This window comes from Crassostrea angulata, chromosome 8 (genome assembly GCF_025612915.1).
Source record: "Crassostrea angulata isolate pt1a10 chromosome 8, ASM2561291v2, whole genome shotgun sequence".
Classification (NCBI taxonomy): domain Eukaryota; kingdom Metazoa; phylum Mollusca; class Bivalvia; order Ostreida; family Ostreidae; genus Magallana; species Magallana angulata.
In genome coordinates this window covers 11,992,218-12,010,287 of record NC_069118.1, presented here as the reverse complement: position 1 = coordinate 12,010,287, position 18,070 = coordinate 11,992,218, and the positions used below count along the sequence as shown (strand labels likewise).

Below are 18,070 nucleotides of genomic sequence, written 5' to 3'. Positions count from 1 at the left end.
AAACAAAATTTTGGGGTCTATATGCTTCATTTGGCGCTACGGTGTATTTATAATGACCTCTCTGCACTGAAAGTGCAGATTGCACACAAATCGCTTTCCCCCGCTCTATATTAACCATGGCATCAAATACAATTTTTTTAATTATACTATTTAAAATAAATAAAATTAAAATTATCACGAAAAAAAAATGTTACAATTTCTTCACCTAATTGATATTTTGACCTTTTTGCACTGATAAAATGATATTTTTATCCATTACCAATTTAACATGTAATGAAATTATTTAAAAGTCTCAAACTTTTTCTCAAATTATGATAAACTTGTCAGAAAAAGCTTAAAATTTCAGAAAATAAAACAAAAAGTATGGGTCTATTATGTAAAATTTGAGATATGGCATGAAATAAGCTGATTTTAGTCTAAAATTGGAATTCATTTTTCCTTCACTTTTATGAATTATAAGTTAAATTTGCCAATATATATATGTCGATAGAAATATTGAAAAATTGTAAAATTATGTTTTTCGTAACAAAATGAAGATATCCTAATGCACAAACTATCTGGAATTTTGTTTGAACTGAAAATAAGGAGGCTTCAGTGACGGTACTCTATAACAACTGAGTTATGAAAAATGTTCATTTGTGAGAGAGAGAGAGAGAGAGAGAGAGAGAGAGAGAGAGAGAGAGAGAGAGAGAGAGAGAGAGAGAGAGAGATTTCACGAATATTTCAGTCAGAGGGCACTTGTGTTCATTTCCGCTAAAGTTACACATTCAGAGACTTGTTACTGTTTTATAACGTTGGGTCCACCAGTATGTTCCCCAATATTTGGCCACTATGGCTGATGGCTACCCTAAGGACAGGGATGTCTGCGACAGTTCCAGGTAAGATGTACTTTAGTATCTAGCATCTAGGTTATGATTGGCCTCAGTACGCTAACTGTTGTATATATACATGTAGGATAAGGCCAAGAAGGAATTGTTCAAGAATGTTGACATTGTATGCATATATACACGCCTAAATTGTGTTATAGAATTAATCACCGTTTATAGATGATAAAAGAATGATTCAAAGAATTATCTTCCGGCTTGATGGCTGTAATTGGAGCCTTATATTCTCTTTGGACTGTTATAATCACATTACATGCAGACTCTTTTTAATCTTTTTAATCATGGTGTTTTTGAGAAAAAAGAATTTCTATATATACGTATTGAAATAACACTATTACAGGGGAGTTTTGTGGGGGTATTTTTGAGGCGGAGAGCTCTGGGGACATTAGGGTGCCCACGCACGGATCTAATTACTCACCGAACTTAAACTGTCGCTGGGAAATCCAGGCGGGGCCCGATCAAAGGGTGGCGCTGGTCTCCACGGAGTGGGCTGTGGAGGAGTCCCCCGGATGCACGTGAGTCAGACTGATAAAAAGTACTTACCAAGGAAACTTCTACACAAGAGACTATATATATACGAGATATACGAACGCGGTTAAACAGATAGCCTACTTAAAAATATGTTTTAAAGCACAAAGGAATAAGACAAAGTGCAAAATAGTAAGATCTTTTACCTTGTGATTTGTTGGGCGCCTCCCTCAAACTTTTGCATGTGTCTTCCATCCCTTATAAGTTAATATTGTTTGCCTTTGACGACTGCAAACCATGGTCCGATAATCCTAGCTAGTGGCTGGTCATGACATAGAATATAAAAGGAAGAGAGAAGAATATATATACATGTCTATAAAACCAGATAGGTTTAAACCCCTCTATCATCATGATCATCCGTTGTGTCCCACTTTTACCCCTTCCTGCAAATTTGGTGCCGTGACCATCTTCTATAGTCAAACATTCCACATCCTGTATAGGGTAAAGGGATCTGGAGTAGTGGATCTTTTTGGGCGATGAACATAAGTTTATCTCAGAGTTTTGTAATAAGGATACATCTTAACTCGAATTAATTCGATTGGTCCTATTTACAGCTGGGACTACCTGGAGATACGAGACGGCTGGGAGAACAGCAGCGCCTCTGTCGGCAAATTCTGCGGATACAAACCTCTCAGGTTTTTGTCGGAATCCAACAAAGTCTATCTGTATTTTGTGTCCGACGGGTTTTTTCAGGACAATGGGTTTCGACTAACATTTAAAACTGTTCCGAAAGGTAACAAACAAGCATGAAAGGCAATATACTGTAACTATTTTTTGTTCTTTGAAGATAAACGTATAGTGTAAATCATTTTTTTTGGCGAATAGTTAATTTTAGCGATAGCAAGTGGGATTATTGTATAGTATACATGTACATCTAGAATTCGAAGGCATCGATCATGATAAAAAAATTTCAACATATCTTATTTTTTAAATCAAAAGAACTCAATATGAACGTATTTTCAAACAGCCAAGAACTACTTAACTTTATAATCCTTAAAACATTTTTTTTTAAAGTTCAGCGTTTAGGTAGGTCAACGCCTTCCTCGAAGCTGTGTTCATACAGTCTCGATGGGCATGTTTTCCCTCTGATGCATGATTAAAGCTGCTACAGCGACTCCAAAATACAACAGTCTTAGGTCTTCCCCTATCGGCCCCGATGGCTTCTTTAGCATTAACTCGGGGACTAATATCTGATCCCTGTCAGTCAGAGAAACCTCACATGTAAATGGTGCTCGGTTTATTGCTGTCTTTCTAAATTTTACGGAGGATTTATTTCTTAACCATAGTTGACGGATGGCACGGATTGGGAATCTATGCTCACTCACAGGCTAAAGTCAGCCTACTTTATTCAAGTTGAAGAGTTTCATTAACTTTTAGTCATTGACGACTTTATTTTTGTACCTAGTATAATTAATTTTAAGTCGATTACTTTATTTTTGCAACTAGTCTGATTACGTTAAAGCTTTTGTAGTTATTTTTGGCCGTGTGAAGTACAATGTTTTTATTATCGTATGAAATATGATTAGCAAGCACAAGGTTGTAGGCAAGTTCATTTAGTCCTCTTTAGTTATAAAGGAATGTTGGGACTAGTCGTGTGCCAGTACTTACTCTTTGGCATGTATATCATGCGCGGATCTGGGGGGGGGGGGGGGGGTGTTAATACGGACCCCCTTGAAAAATCAAATTTAATAAATTCACATTGTATCATCAGTGGTATTTATTTTCATTTATTTTCATTCTGATTAAACGTAATCTTAATTTATGTCAATGAAATAAAAATGATGATGATGATGATGATGATGATGATGATGATGATGATAACGATCCTCCTCCATGACAAAAGATTCCACTTTGTTTGATTACAGATGGCGCTGTTAGTTGTGACAAGGTGATCACGCGTGATGAGGTCATTACATCCCCGGGTCACCCCGGCCGCTACCCACCAAATCAAGTCTGTCTCTACAGGGTTCAGGTCGGTTCTTTAAAATGTACAGTATAGCTTGTCTAGAACTGAAAGCGAAATCTCGGATAAAGTGAAGTTTTGTTGGGTACGATGAAAGTTCTTAACTAACCCTTGCAGAATTTTAAGGTTAAAACGAGATCAATTGGTTATTATAGCAAATGTGCATTGTTGCTCAAGAGTAAATTCCGCTGATTTGTGATGTGTGTCTGTTAATGACATACTACTATAAGTATTTTTTTTTTTGGGGGGGGGGGGGGTAGCTACTCTCTTTCTAACTATTTGTGAAATCAAAAAAAAGTTCTTCTAACCATAAAAATAAATGTATCCTTCTAATTTATAAATTTTTTTTTACATTTTCAGAGCAGCAATATTGTATTTGTATAGCATAATTACTAGTTTGTAAAGTGTATTCAGAACTTATACTGTAGCGACACATGTTTGTGAATAAATGTACTATTATGGCTATGATGACTTCGTGATCCTCCACTCCTTCGTAAAAAAAAAAACCTGAGTTAATATGAGGGTATGAAGGTGGAAGTCGGCACTGTAAGATACATAACCCACGTCTTCGGATAAATCGAGAGGAATTAAACATTTTGAAACTCTAGTGAAAGAATTACACAACACTCTGATTTTCTCTGATTAATTTGTTTTAAAAATGTTCTAGCCTTCCATGCAATATAAATTGAAATTGAATTTCGGTAAAAAGAGACCTTTGCGATGAAGTTTTCAAAAACAAGGATTTCAGAAAAAGCAAAAGTATCATCGTTTTGAAATTAGCAAGAAGTTTTTAATTTTCCCCACTTTTCTACGTCTCTCTACTTTCTACGTCGTTACTATTCCAACGGGTGTCAATTTTCACATCTAATGTGTTATTTCTGAAACATTAGAAGGGACATAAAATGTTGTATAGTAATCTATTAAGGCTTTAAAGATTTGAGAAAAAACACCTCATTTTAAAAATATTTGATGGTCACCAAAGTACCTGACTATTCTCTATATATTGGCTAACCAGTTCTTTTTTGTTGAGAATTTTATCTTTAATAGCTTATCAGTATCTGCAGACTAAACTCTCTATATCAATGACAAAGTTCAGTTACACGTTTGATTTACAATATAGGGCGACGGCTGAGGTTGTACAGATATTAAAGGCATACAGTTCCTATTGACGCTGCTTTAAGGATTACTCCAATAAGTCTGATAAGATGGCGGGAAATGGTGACAGGATATTTGATTCCAACCGCGAATAAACCCACTATATTTTGATTTATTGAGAATCAGAGATAACCAATTGCCCTGTTTTGAGCAACTTGAGCTTTAATATTTGAAGGATTTGCAGGGGGATAAGCTGAGTGATAAAGCGTTAACAGTCTACGCTGACGTCAGTCACATATAGGTATAAATACTAAATACAGAATTAAGATATAAACGCATTGTATTAAAAAGATTCTTATTGATGAAAATACCATCATAAGTAGGTTATCCGTAAATCATCTATCTCAAAAAGTTGTTTTATGACCCCCCCCCCCCCCCCCCCCCCCCCCCCAAATAAGAAAAGAAAAAAAAAAGAAAAGAATGGACAACGTTAGGACGTAAACCGAAGAAATAGTTTTCAAAATCACGTACGGCTGTTATTAACGTAGACAAAGTAAACTGTATGCTCTCGGAATCACATCTCGAAGTATCTTAATCATTAACGTTTGAACTAATTAGTTATTGAATTACTGAATTAGTTAAACGTCACAGGTCTTTGATGATGAAATTCCATTTGAGATTTTTTTGTGGTATTGAGGCGTCATCAGAGTTTTTGGTGGACTTGGTCAGACCCCCGTTTGGTTATCTTTTGTGGTAGTGAGAAGTCATCAGAGTTTTTTGGTGGACTTGGTCAGACCCCCGTTTGGTTTTCTTGGTTTTATTAACAACATTTCTGTATTGATTCCTTCATTAGGTACTGCGACTCCGAAACAGATTTGACGGTCTCGCGGCGTTCGATTTTCACTAAATTCGGGGGATATAGGCTTGTTTTGGATTTTTCGGTTGTTTTTTTTTTTTTGGAAATAATCTTAGTACTCAAATGACCGATAAATTTAGTCTGCTTTGCATTATCACCGGAACAGGGCGATATTTCGATTTAAACATAGATCGAAATGAGACATCAACTTTAAAAACCAATTGACACTTAATTGTTTCTATCTAATCACATCCTATACTTGAAACTGAGTCTGAACTTTAAATAACCAAGACTGCCTTTAGCCGGAGAGATAACACTTTTGAATGTATAAAATGCTGGGTATAGTAAACAAATGTAAGCAATAGTAGAATGTTTGAATAGCTAGTTTCAAACTTTAAGTATAGTGTATATTTGGCACTGTATACCTGGTAAAAATCCCCACTACGGAAGATATATATGCACATTATATATTTACATGACTTCAATATATTTCAAAACATGATTTTTTTTATAAAGTTTATTTAAATACCTTTTGTTATTTTACAAATGTTAGAAATATATTTATCGATATGGTCAATGCATTGTAATTTATGGACAATAAAACTGAAACAGTAAATATTTATTCAGATGTACATTTTTTTGTCTACATATTCTGGTTACTACTTGAATTGCAGTGTTTTAATAACCGGTAAAAAAAGAAAACATACTTCCAATAACATCCTTATTGTCACAAAAACATATCCGTCACATACGGATGTTATTGTGCAACTCGATACAACTCAAACAGGTAAACTTCATTCTATAAAAATAAATTGTTTACTTAATCTACGAATATGATATGTTGCCATACATTCATTATCGACCAGAATTGAAGAAAAAAAAGCAGCGGTGTACACCAATTTTTTTTTTCAATTTCCAGTTTCCGGTTGGCTCCCACACCGAATTATGGGTTTCTTTTCTTGACGTCACAGACGGCACCTGTTTGTTTGACCGTATTGACTTCTTTGAAGGAATAACGTCACGTACGTTTACTATGCATGCATATGCATGAAGATAAGATTATTCAAGACTTTAATTCCGTTGTGATACTTAATTTAGTGTCAAAATTGTAAATATATGATATACCAGGATATTTCTAAAAAAAAGTTTATTAGGAAATCTGAAAAATTTTACAGTGTAGAATTCGTACCAGAACCACTTTCCGAAAGTTATATTGAAGGTCGTTGTCTAGATGACAAATATTTGATTTATAAAAATTCAAGCAATTTTGAGACAGAATGAATTTTGTGAAAATAAAATCACACTTTTTCAAACATTTCCACGTTTACAGAAAGTAGATTGTTCTTGACCCAAAACCATTTTATTTCTGTTGACATACCGGTATATATTCAAAATGATTTGAACATAACCAAAAAGTTGTTGTGGATTATGCTTGTTTTCCAGATGACAAACTCCTCACAACGCTTTGTGGAAAACAGAGAAACCTGACCATAAGCAGCCAGTCAAATTCTCTACTGTTAGTTTTTACCTCTGATTATTTCCAAGAGGGGCGGGGCTTCAAGATATACGCAAAATCCCGCAACGCTAACAGCTCAAATCGGCCAAGAGGGCATGGTAATATAACCACAAACAAATGTTCCATTGAACATCACACATGAATTAATTGTTACCATTGTAATTATATACAATAGTTTTTCAGCAAGAACTTACATTATTGATTGTATATTGTGCATATTGTTTGTTTTTGAGCATTGAATGCTTATTTTTGGGTATCGTCGGTCATATAGCACACAAGGCCTTGCAGACAAATTATCTTATTATACTTTCATGTTAAATCTGATTGGTTAAGACGCAGTTGATAATCCATTCTATTACCCTCAGCGTTAGCAACACACTTAGCAACGGGTAACACAACGAATTGTTACATGCGCGTAAATTATGCGCGTACGGTTCGGCGTAGAATTCACGTCATTTCTATATAAAAGCAATATAAAAATTCTCTAATTAAAACATTCAGTATAATAAAATAAATAGTGCCTGTTCGGGAAGATAACGGTTGAAATTGACACCCCTCGAAAACCATTGTCAACCGACGCGAAGCGGAGGTTGACAATGGTTTCCTCGGGGTGTCAATTTCAACTGTTACCCTCCCAAACAGGCACTATTTATACAATACCGCACTTTAGCGCTAGTAATCGGTGTGCTATACCGACAATATAGAAATTAAGCATACTATGCTTATACTTTTATTTATATTGATGTTTACTGGTATGAAATATTTGTGTATCGTCGCCATTATATACGCTCTTTGACAGGGATATGAATAATAGATGGAACAGCCATAAAACATGTTATTTAATCAGTTCTCTTCCGCGGCTAAAAATATAGTGCCAGACACTTTGTCGAGAAAACTCTACTTTATAATCGAATCAATATGATTTAACTGTTTCTTCATGGGTACACATCAAATTGGTTATGTATAAGTTTGAATGTTTCATTTTTTACAGTAATAAATGAATTCAAAACGCGTGGTAACGTTTTTCTGTGCTCATAGCCCGTGATTAGATTTTGCATTTTTTATTGAAAACCCCAGATTTCCAAAGCAAAAATAAGGAGAAATACACACCGAATATAAATATACATAAATGTACTACCATCTTATTTCCCACTGAGGACCCACAATTCATTTGTAAAGTAATTGGACTGATTTGAATTGAATACATGTATTATAACATATGATATCAAATTTTCTTCTCTTCCTTTTCAATGATGTTTGGTCCGAACAGAAATTAGATTAAAACGTCTATATAAACACAATTAATATAAACTGAATATTTTGATTTACCATCCAACTCGTTCCACCGAGTTTTATCAAACTGTATATAACACTAGCTTATTGAAATGCGCCATTTCATTTCTCTTGATACAAGGAAAATCTTTTCTTTGCAGACACTGGTTGTAATACCACTATAGAGAACGTGCCCAATGGGACTATATCCAGCCCAGGGTACCCGGAGGATTACCCAAACAACGCGTTCTGTAGAACTATCATCCGGGCTCCGAAAACCAATCACGTGATTCAAGTTAACGTCACGTTCATAGAAATGGAATCGTATGAAAACTGTTCCTTTGATTCGCTGACAGTTTTTGCAACAGAACATCTGGGTATGACATTTAGTTTAAATAAAACAAAATAGTAAATTAATTGCATGTATGTTGATGAATTAAAAGGATGCGTTCTATTGTCATGTTGTACATTTTGAATTTACCGGGTGGCAGTATAAATTCAAAACTTATACAACATGACACTATTACAAGGCGCATTGATTTTGTAGAGTCTACACAGATAGGGAGGCTATGCGGACTGCCTGAGGAGAGTCGTGTGTTCGAATCCGCCTCTGAGAGTATTCGACTGGAGTTCCGGTCCGACTCCATGATTCACTGGAGAGGCTACCAGGCAACTTTCCAACTCATCCCTAAAAAAGGTAGACACATTAATCATATAGTAATCGTCCTTCAACACTTGCTAACGGTTTCAGTCCGTCTTGTATTCGTCAGACACAGTTGTATGATAGATACTTTTTCTCATTAACGCACTAATCTAAAAATCAAAACTGACAACAAGGGCGAAAAAGGCGAAATAAAAAAAACCCCAAAAAACCGGGGAGGATATTTCGATAAAAATATTGTAATTTATTTACATTTACATGTTATTTGTTTTTCAAGATTTGAATAAAGCGATGACAATTGGAGAAGGAATATAAAAACTTCTTGATTAATGTTTTTGTGTTATTTTGATAACGTACACCCTTGTTTAGTTTGGGCATCCCAATGACTTCAGAAGACTAACCCGAGGTTCGGCATTATGGCTGCAGTTCTATGTAACTAGATGTACCGTTTCTTGTTCTTTAAGGTGGTATGGGACACATGTAGATTAAAATACGTCACACTCAAAATATTATCTTTGTTGCAAAAACTTCAAATTTTGCGATATTTAACAAAAAACGTATTCTTAAATTCTTATTATGATAAAATTAAAAAAAAAATCTGATCGGGTTTAATTTTAATCTGGCGCTTTATCATACTAAGCTGTGTTTTTAGATGTCAAGATAGCGAAAAAATTTTAAAAAAATGTAAAAAAAGTTAAATTCATGTTGGTTTGTAAAGAAATTACACCATGTATAATATGGGGTCCAATGCCTCCTAAGGTTCGAATCATATTTGCGACAATCCTCAACTGAAAGGACTGTAGTCTGCGTCCATTTCCTCGCCAGTCATTAATTATGTGGAATATATATAAGTTAACAATGTTTTGGACAATGTGCTATATGCTTTTCCGATATACATTTGACTACTAACGCAGCTATAGTCAATCGAGAAACAACAGCATTAAATATGTGTTATCACTACGTATCAGATTTGTAACGTATAGTCCAATAGATTTCATCAATGACGCAAACGATGTATCTATCATGGATTTGATCACCCTAACCGTATCGGCCGTAATAATCAAAAGAATTATTCCTTATTCCTTGATTAATTTTTTTTCTATAAAAATCCTTCTGAACTTTATACCAAGAAGTTATTATAAAAATGTTGTAATTCAAATACATATAAGAAACTACTTGCCATGCAAAATAACGTATCGTTGATTCTAAAATTTATAATAATCGATAAAATGAATTCCCGTCAGTACTTCAGTACTTTGATTTCACCATCTATTTCACTTCTTTTGAGGTGATAAGACCTGTCAAAAAATATTTGATGCTGGTTCATATGTTTAATATTTCATATGGTTAATATTTGAAACGTCACACAACGCTTTATTAAATGAAGGACCATGATAACATATGATTTATTCCACTGATGAAAATAATTACACTATCATTTGATAATGCTTCGTCAATATTTGGGAAAACCTCCGCTCATTAATTTCAATATCATTATGGTGTTGGGCATGAATATGTTATGGCATCTTTCAATAAATGAATGTTTTATACCAATAAATCACCAAGTAAAGGGTCCGAGGGGCAAACTCAGCTCATCGGGAAGAAATCCCACGGCACTGGCGATGACAGCAGTTTTACGGAAGATTTACTAGTAAAACTGACTGTAAAATCCCTAGAATGTATAATATGCAAAATACAAGAACGCAATCGTAATCAGAGACTGTGCGTAGGTTTAACCGGAGGGGGAGGGGTTGCAATCCCCCTCTCCCCCTACTATTTTCAATTTATAAGCTAATTGACAATGATCGTAACAGACAATTTCTTTGAATGAATTATATCATCCAAATGTCTTTTCATTTTTCCCCTTAGATAAAGATAAGTTCAGACAGCAAAATATGCACGTGTCAATATTTGCGAAATAATTCTGAACAAAAAATAGATTAAGGCATGGATTATCGAAATGAATGTACATATAAAACCTAGTAACTCAAAACAAAATTAAGATAATCTGCATATTAATTTATGAAGTACATTTTAAATATGAATATTATATGACCATATTACCGGTAGTTTTGACTAGGCCAAGACCAACTTTACCCTTGGGCCCCACGATCTGTATCATGTAATGAGTTCCCAGTTACCATATCCGACTGTGGAATATGGTTCATATTTGGTTCTTCTTGTAAAAAAAAAAATGTGACAATCTAATATTTAACTTACATGTATTTTTATTCATCGAATTTTTAATGAGGAAATAATAGCCATTTTAAATCATTGTTAGAGTTGAAGTTTTGCCTTTGTTTCAGTCGATTTATTACTTAGATGAGATTGGGATGATGATAATAAAGTTAAACTGTTTGTCTGTTCTGTAGCATGTTATCCGTCCTGCCTGCCGGGGACTGTTTGTGTGAACCAGGGCGGATCTCTCACGTGAGTATTCCGCTTTTAAAAAATCTTATTCTTGAAAAATAAAATGAAAATACGTAACAAATATGAACATGAATAAACCAGAGAAACGGGTTAAAAACCCCAATAACATATACAGATAAAATATGTTTATCAAGACTTAACGTTTATGAATGCATTTATAATGTAGAAAAATTGCAATTTATTCCAGCAGCATCACGTTAAAAAAGAATAATAAAATGTTACAAATTGATGCTTAAGGACGTTTGAACCTGCGATCAAAAGTCTTAATTTTTTTTTCTAAAGTATTTTTAAAAAATCTACACACATAGCTTAACCAAAAATTTTGGGGTCTATATGCTTCATTCGGCGCTACGGTGTATTTAATATGACCTATCTGTACTGAAAGTGCAGATTGCACATAAATCGCTTTCTCTCTATATTTTTTTTATCGGAATGAACCATGTCATCGAATAAAAATAATACTATTTAAAATCAATAAAATTAAAATTATCGTAAAGAAAAATGTTACAATTTCCTCCCCTAGTATATTGACCTTCTTGCACTGTTAAAACACTTTTTAACGATTTAACATGTTATGCAATTATTTAAAAGTCTCAAACCTTTTCTCTAATTATGATAGACTTGTCAGAAAATTCTTATAAATTCAGAAAATATAACCAAAAGTATGGGTCTATAAATAAGCTAATTTTAGGCAAAAATTGGGATTCATTTTTCCTTGACTTTTATGAAATATAAGTTAAATTTGCCAATATGTGTCGATATAAATACTGAAACATTGCAAAATATGTTTTTCGTAACACAATGAAGATATCCTAATACAAAACTATCTGGAAATTTTGTTTGTACCAAAAATAAGGAAGCTTAAGTGACGGTACTTTAAAACAACTGAGTTATGAAAACTGTTCATTTTCTTCTTAAAAACCTTCCGCTAAAAAAATATAGTCCACTTCTAAACTCTGTAAATATGTAATTTTTCCATACTATTTTATTTAATATAGTGTAATTGGCATTATAAAATATGAATTTATGAGTAGAATGAATATATGATGCATAATTTCCAGAATAGAGGTGACCCAAAATGGCTACCCAAAAACAGAGGAACGAAACTCTTTTAGTATTTAGGTCTTTCAATCAGTCACCGCGTCATTTATCTTTTTGTAATTTATATATATATAACATATACTTTTGTTTATGTATATACATTAAATATATTATACTCAGTGAAAACCTGCGCTGTACTTGTATTTTTACCAGCTGTGTGGCTGGACTAAAGTGCCCGGTGGATATCTGTAACCATGGCGACTGTGTCCAAAATCACCAAGGGGAATTCAAGTGTTTCTGTCACCATGGCTACACAGGGGCGTTCTGTAGAATCAAAGGCAACAGCGAAAAGGTCAGATAAAGATTGCCTATCACCAACGTTGAAAAGTTTTGTTCCATAAAAATACGTTAAAGCAATTGCTGTTGTGCTCAAATCGCGTATTAACATTTATGCTTAAAAAGAAACAAACGGCCTATAGGCCTTAACGGTCACCTGAGTACCATAGCCCATACACAAACTTGTCATTTTAATATGTTTTAAATTAAGTTTCATTCTGGGGTATAAAAATTATAATATAGTAATGATGACCGACTCCCTGTCTGAGATCTTCCATAAAGGACTATGGAACCTATAATAGCGAAAACCTTAAAAAAGATATCAGAATAGAGTCCATGACCTAATATTGAAAAGGTACAAGACTCTGCTAGAAAGGGAGTAAAGAGGAAGTTTTTCTAAGATTATATACATTTTCTTTATATGGCTATATTGGCTCCGCCCTGTAGCCATCCCAGGGGTCAAGAATTTTTATAATTTATGTAGAAAACATAACCATGCAATTGGGTTTTGGGAGTAGAGAAAAATATTTTCTCAGATTTAATACATTTCACGATAGGGCCATATTGGTCCCACTCTAAAGCCTAAACCCCTGACCAGGGGCCATGCATTTCACAATTTTAGTAGAGGGCTTAATGGACATCATAATCATGCAACCAGTTTTTTCCTCACATTTGTGGGAGTATAGACGATTTTTTTAAAATTTGGCTTTTTTTGCATACACCTGTGGTACCCGGGAGTGACAGAGTCGTGCATTTCACAATTTTTGTTTCCCTTACCATAGAGATGCTTCACATCAAAAATGGTAACAATTGGCTTTACGGTTTTTAAGAGAAAGTTAAAAATGTAAAAAAAATTTTTTAGAATTCCACAAGAATGATCATGCTGAAGTCTCCCTCAGATCTTGCAGTGTTCCGTGGAGAACGAGAAATAATAGAATGTAATTCTAACGACCCAAGTGCTCAGTATATCTGGTATGTACCAAAAATAACGTTACTATTACGGAAATACATAGGTGTATTTAGAAGACTTGCGTACAACGTACATGTATTTTTTTTCTTGAAAATAAATTGTGGACCATCTGCCCACTATACTCTAAAATAAAGACAATGGTGTTTGCAAAGATAAACATATTACCAGAGTTATATTTACTATTTATATTTATTATATTTATATTTAAAATGTTTACCAATAGGTTATTCAAGGGCATGCTCCTACAGTCCGATTCTGCACATATAACGGTGTTACCTGGAGGAATCCTCGACGTCCGGGACTTTAATGCGGAACTTCAAGGAACATACAAGTGTATCGCTAGCACAGCTACAGACTTTGCAGAAACCGAATTTCGCCTTAGCCTTAAAGAGAAATGCTTTCTAGGTAATACTTAAGTGCATGTACTCTACAGATTGAAATCATCTTTGGCTGTTGTCCATTTAAACATTCATACGCGTAAATATAATGCTTCTTTTGTTTTCTCTTCTGATAAAATAGTCGTGGAGACCCCGCCGGAAGACACGGCCGTGGAATCCGGAAGTACTGTTCTGCTCTCTTGCTTTGTTCCTGATGCTAAGAAAATTACGTGGTTCAAAGATGGCAAGCAACTTCTTTCTACGCAACATACGGTAGGTCTTGCTAAAAACAAATTTAAAAAAATATTTTTTTTAATATAACTGCTCAACTTTTAGAAACTAATGTCGTTTTTATTGTACTTATGTGTTTCATTTTCACAAAATCTGTTTAATGTACATTTAATAATGATATATTGTCATGAAATAGACAAGTTTTTATAAATAAAAATAACAGACAAACAGATCTTCTACCATACAGATCCTGGCAAGTGGATTTTACCTTAAAATAGATTCGGTTAAACACAATGACGTAGGAAACTATTCCTGTCAAGCGGAGGGAGAAGGTGGTTGTTCGGCCCAGCGGTCTGCAATGTTAACCATTGTCGAGGAAACGAAAATGGACCAAGAAGGTACAAAGCAATCTTGCATTTCCGATGGCCAATTTTTTCGAAATAATGATCTTTCCACTCCTCATAGACAGTTATAGCAAAGAGCTGTGAGCATTGGGCGGGTCAGGCAAACATAGTGATACTCTGTCCCAAGTTTCTGATTCCACCGTTGCTTAATATTTCGATAATCACAAATACCTTTGTGTATAAACTACGTTTGTCCGCTAGAATGAAAAAAGTCCAGATTATCTGTTTTGAAACGCCCCCTCTATCGCTTCAGGTTTCAATACACAACCAAAAATAGAAAGTCTATTTTGCATTGCAGCAGACAAGAACCCGGATAATTACGTTGAAAAATTATAGGTGTCCCGAGTATTTCCCATTATAAATCTCCGTAAGAAGTTTGTTTTCGTTCTTGTTAATTTCTCTGGGTAAAAATAAATGAGGTGTCAATAAAGAAATCCTTGATTTTCCCTTAATCGATTTCAATTGTACTTCTTTGAAAGGTATGTATATTTTCGTTAAAATTTGTCAAAAAGTAAGGGAAGCAGTAACCAAAAGTCCTTGGACAGACTATAGTGAGAATGCCAAACTCGATACTGTAAATTCCTTATATTACGCGAGTACTAAATTCCGCGATCCCGCTGGTTTGTATCAAATTGCGAGAATATAAAATTGCGAACGTGGAACTCAACTCTCAGAAAATAATGGCGAGATTTTAAAATCCGCGAAGGATGCATCTCGCGATTTTACGCGGATATTAATTCCTTGCGTTTAATTAGGCACAGTATTGCTCGGGAAAACACAGTAATTAATCATGTTACGCAGTAGTTTATTTACTACACTTGTCTAGAATTATTTTTTTTTTAATTTTACTTTATAGTTTCGAATAATATATACCTTGATGTTTTGTCGAGAAAAAAAGTTAGAATGTGGACTTTTTTGTAGATAAATGTGGTGTACCAGCGTTATCTGGTATGGTACCACAACTAAGCAGCAGGATAAGTGGCGGAAGAGCAGTAACCATGGAAACAACAGCCTGGCATGTCATTCTCAGGGAAAACGAAAAGGTCTTTCTCTAACAAATCTCAGAAAACGTTTCATTGCCATTAACAAAAAGTCAAATATTGTTTCAACAATATCATGGAGTCAAAACAAGGAATTTTAAGTGGTATTGGATTTGGAAAGACGTATAATTTCAATTCAATTTTTTTTGTCAATGAACATGTACATGTATAAAATATTGTTCGGTTTTAATTCATTTGATGGTTAGAAATATATGAATTGGTAAATAAAGATCTTTTCTGCAGGAAAAGACGTTTTGTGGAGGAACCCTGATCTCCAATACCTGGGTTGTTACGGCCGCCCATTGTTTCGCCCATTATCCAAGCGAATTCAAGCGCCCATTTGTCAAGTCCAACATTGACGTCATTCTGGGCACGAATCAGTGTAAGGGAAAGGACGGAGTCAAAAGGAAAATCAAGCGGTACATCATCCACCCGAAGTTTGCTGAAAGGTCCAGTTATGACAACGACATAGCGCTTATAGAAATGGACGAAGCTGTTAATTTCACCGAAAAAATTCAGCCGCTGTGCCTGAAACCTACCAGTATTATTGACGATTTGTTTCTGTCTCGGCGTGGGGGAAGGAGGGTGGGGCGCGTGATTGGATGTGGTCAGAGGTACGAAAGCATCGAGGACACTCCCGATCTTATCCATGACGTATACGTTCCTATCATTTCCCGCGAGATCTGCACAGGCGCAAACATTGGGACTGGAAACTTCACGGACACCATGTTTTGTGCGGGTTATGAGCGCGCGCTTTTTGGTGACGCCTGTTACGGAGATAGCGGGGGGTCACTGAGTGTCCAACTGTCGGACAGTCACCCCTGGGTTTTGGTGGGCGTGGTTTCGTGGGGTGTAGGGTGCGACAGACCAGGCCAATATGGTTATTATACAAACGTAGGAAAGTTTTACAACTGGATTCAAGAAAATGTGAATTAGTCGAAACTGAAAACGTTATCTCAAATCCAATATTTAGATACTTGATTAAATGAATGTTTTTGGACAATTTCGAGTCTTAAAATGATTCTTGTATTGTGTAGTTTCTTATTTAGATGACAAATTTAACGACACATTTTGCGGATTTTTTTGTTATCAAAGAAAAATAAATCAGCCAATTTAAACAATAAAACACCAGTGCGGACGAGTCTGCTATATATGGAGCTAATTATGATTGTTAAATGGATATTTGAACTTTTGAACTTTTTTAAAGGATGTATGAAAGTTGTCTGTGTTGCCAATGCAATCAGCAAATGTTCCATTCCAACCAAACACAAGAGGCATTGTGACATTGTACAGCAAAAAATCCTCTCAATCAGAAGCAGTGGGTCTAGCTAAGCACGTTTTCAAATAGTATATATTTTAATACCTTATCCAGCCATGATGTTGAAATTGTACTTGCAGAACAAGCTGTATTGGTCTGTTGTCAACATTAAATTAAATATATTGGAACAATAATGACACTGCAGTTAGTCTATCTCCCAAGAGTGTTAATGTTCAGGCCCTATACCCTGTACCCCTGACCAAGGGGTCATGAATTTTACAATTTAGGTAGAGGGCTTCGTTGGCATAACAACTATGCATTTGGGTTTTCTCAAATATAATGGGAGTTGAACAGAGCTTATTGTAAGATATACAGTAATACATTTTTACTAAATGGCTCTATTGGCCCCACCCTAAGGCCTGATTCCCTGGCCCAGTAGTCATGAATTTCACATTCCACAGTCAAGGGCTTTAAGGACATCATTATCATTTTATTTAGTTTTTCTCAAATGTATATGACATATATATATAGGAGTAAGGAAAATTTTCTAAGATTTAATACACTTTCACACTATGGCCATATATTGACTCTGCCTGAACCATGACCCAGGGGCCATGAATTTTCATAATTTAGGTAGAGACCTTCATGGACATTATAATCATGCATTTATGTATGCAAGTAGAAAAGAAGATTTAATACACTTTCACTTTATGACAATACTGGCCCTGCCCTACAGCCTAAATCCTTGGCCCAGGGGCCATGAGTTTCACAATTTATGTAGAAGACTTTAACGACATGCATTTAGTTTTTCTCAAATATACATGAATATGGGATTAGACAAGATTTTTTAAGATTTACCAGTTCTAAATTCACTATATGGCTATATTGGCCCCATCCTATGGCCTGAATCCCTATCATAGGGGCGGTGAATTTCACAGTATATGTAGAGGGCTTAATAGACTGTATAACCATGGATAGTCTCCCTCTCATAAGAAAGGGAGTATATAGAGAACTTGAAAAATCTGCCTTTAATGCATATTTAGCCCCACTCAAGAGACCCCTGGGGTGGTAAAGTCGTAAATTTCAGATTTCTCTTAACCTAGAAATGCTTCCAACCAAAAATGGAAACAATTGGCCTGGTAGTTTTCAAGAAGAAGTTAAAAATTTAAAATTGTTTAGGAATGATGATCGAAGTGAAGAAAACCAAT

At 34.9% G+C, this 18,070-nt stretch overlaps 1 protein-coding gene across 1 annotated transcript; it reads left to right on the top strand.

The window, feature by feature from the left end:
• The first annotated feature begins 764 nt into the window (after positions 1-764).
• LOC128161228 (bone morphogenetic protein 1-like) lies at positions 765-16,753 on the top strand. The gene is made up of 16 exons (XM_052824453.1): positions 765-878; positions 1,225-1,399; positions 1,967-2,145; positions 3,278-3,384; positions 6,246-6,348; positions 6,770-6,940; positions 8,276-8,491; positions 8,662-8,811; positions 11,148-11,205; positions 12,460-12,598; positions 13,445-13,554; positions 13,776-13,957; positions 14,072-14,202; positions 14,408-14,558; positions 15,486-15,607; positions 15,848-16,753. The coding sequence occupies exons 1-16, from the start codon at positions 809-811 to the stop codon at positions 16,538-16,540; spliced, it is 2,757 nt and encodes a 918-aa protein (XP_052680413.1). The 5' UTR covers positions 765-808; the 3' UTR covers positions 16,541-16,753.
• The last annotated feature ends 1,317 nt before the right edge of the window (positions 16,754-18,070 follow it).

What these genes read in the sequence shown, in the direction of transcription:
- LOC128161228 (XM_052824453.1), top strand. Translation starts at nt 809, where the DNA reads ATGTTCCCCAATATTTGGCCACTATGGCTGATGGCTACCCTAAGGACA. An exon ending in ATTTAAAACTGTTCCGAAAG is followed by an intron (nt 2,146 to 3,277) that starts GTAACAAACAAG and finishes GTTTGATTACAG; the next exon opens with ATGGCGCTGTTAGTTGTGAC. An exon ending in CCAACTCATCCCTAAAAAAG is followed by an intron (nt 8,812 to 11,147) that starts GTAGACACATTA and finishes TCTGTTCTGTAG; the next exon opens with CATGTTATCCGTCCTGCCTG.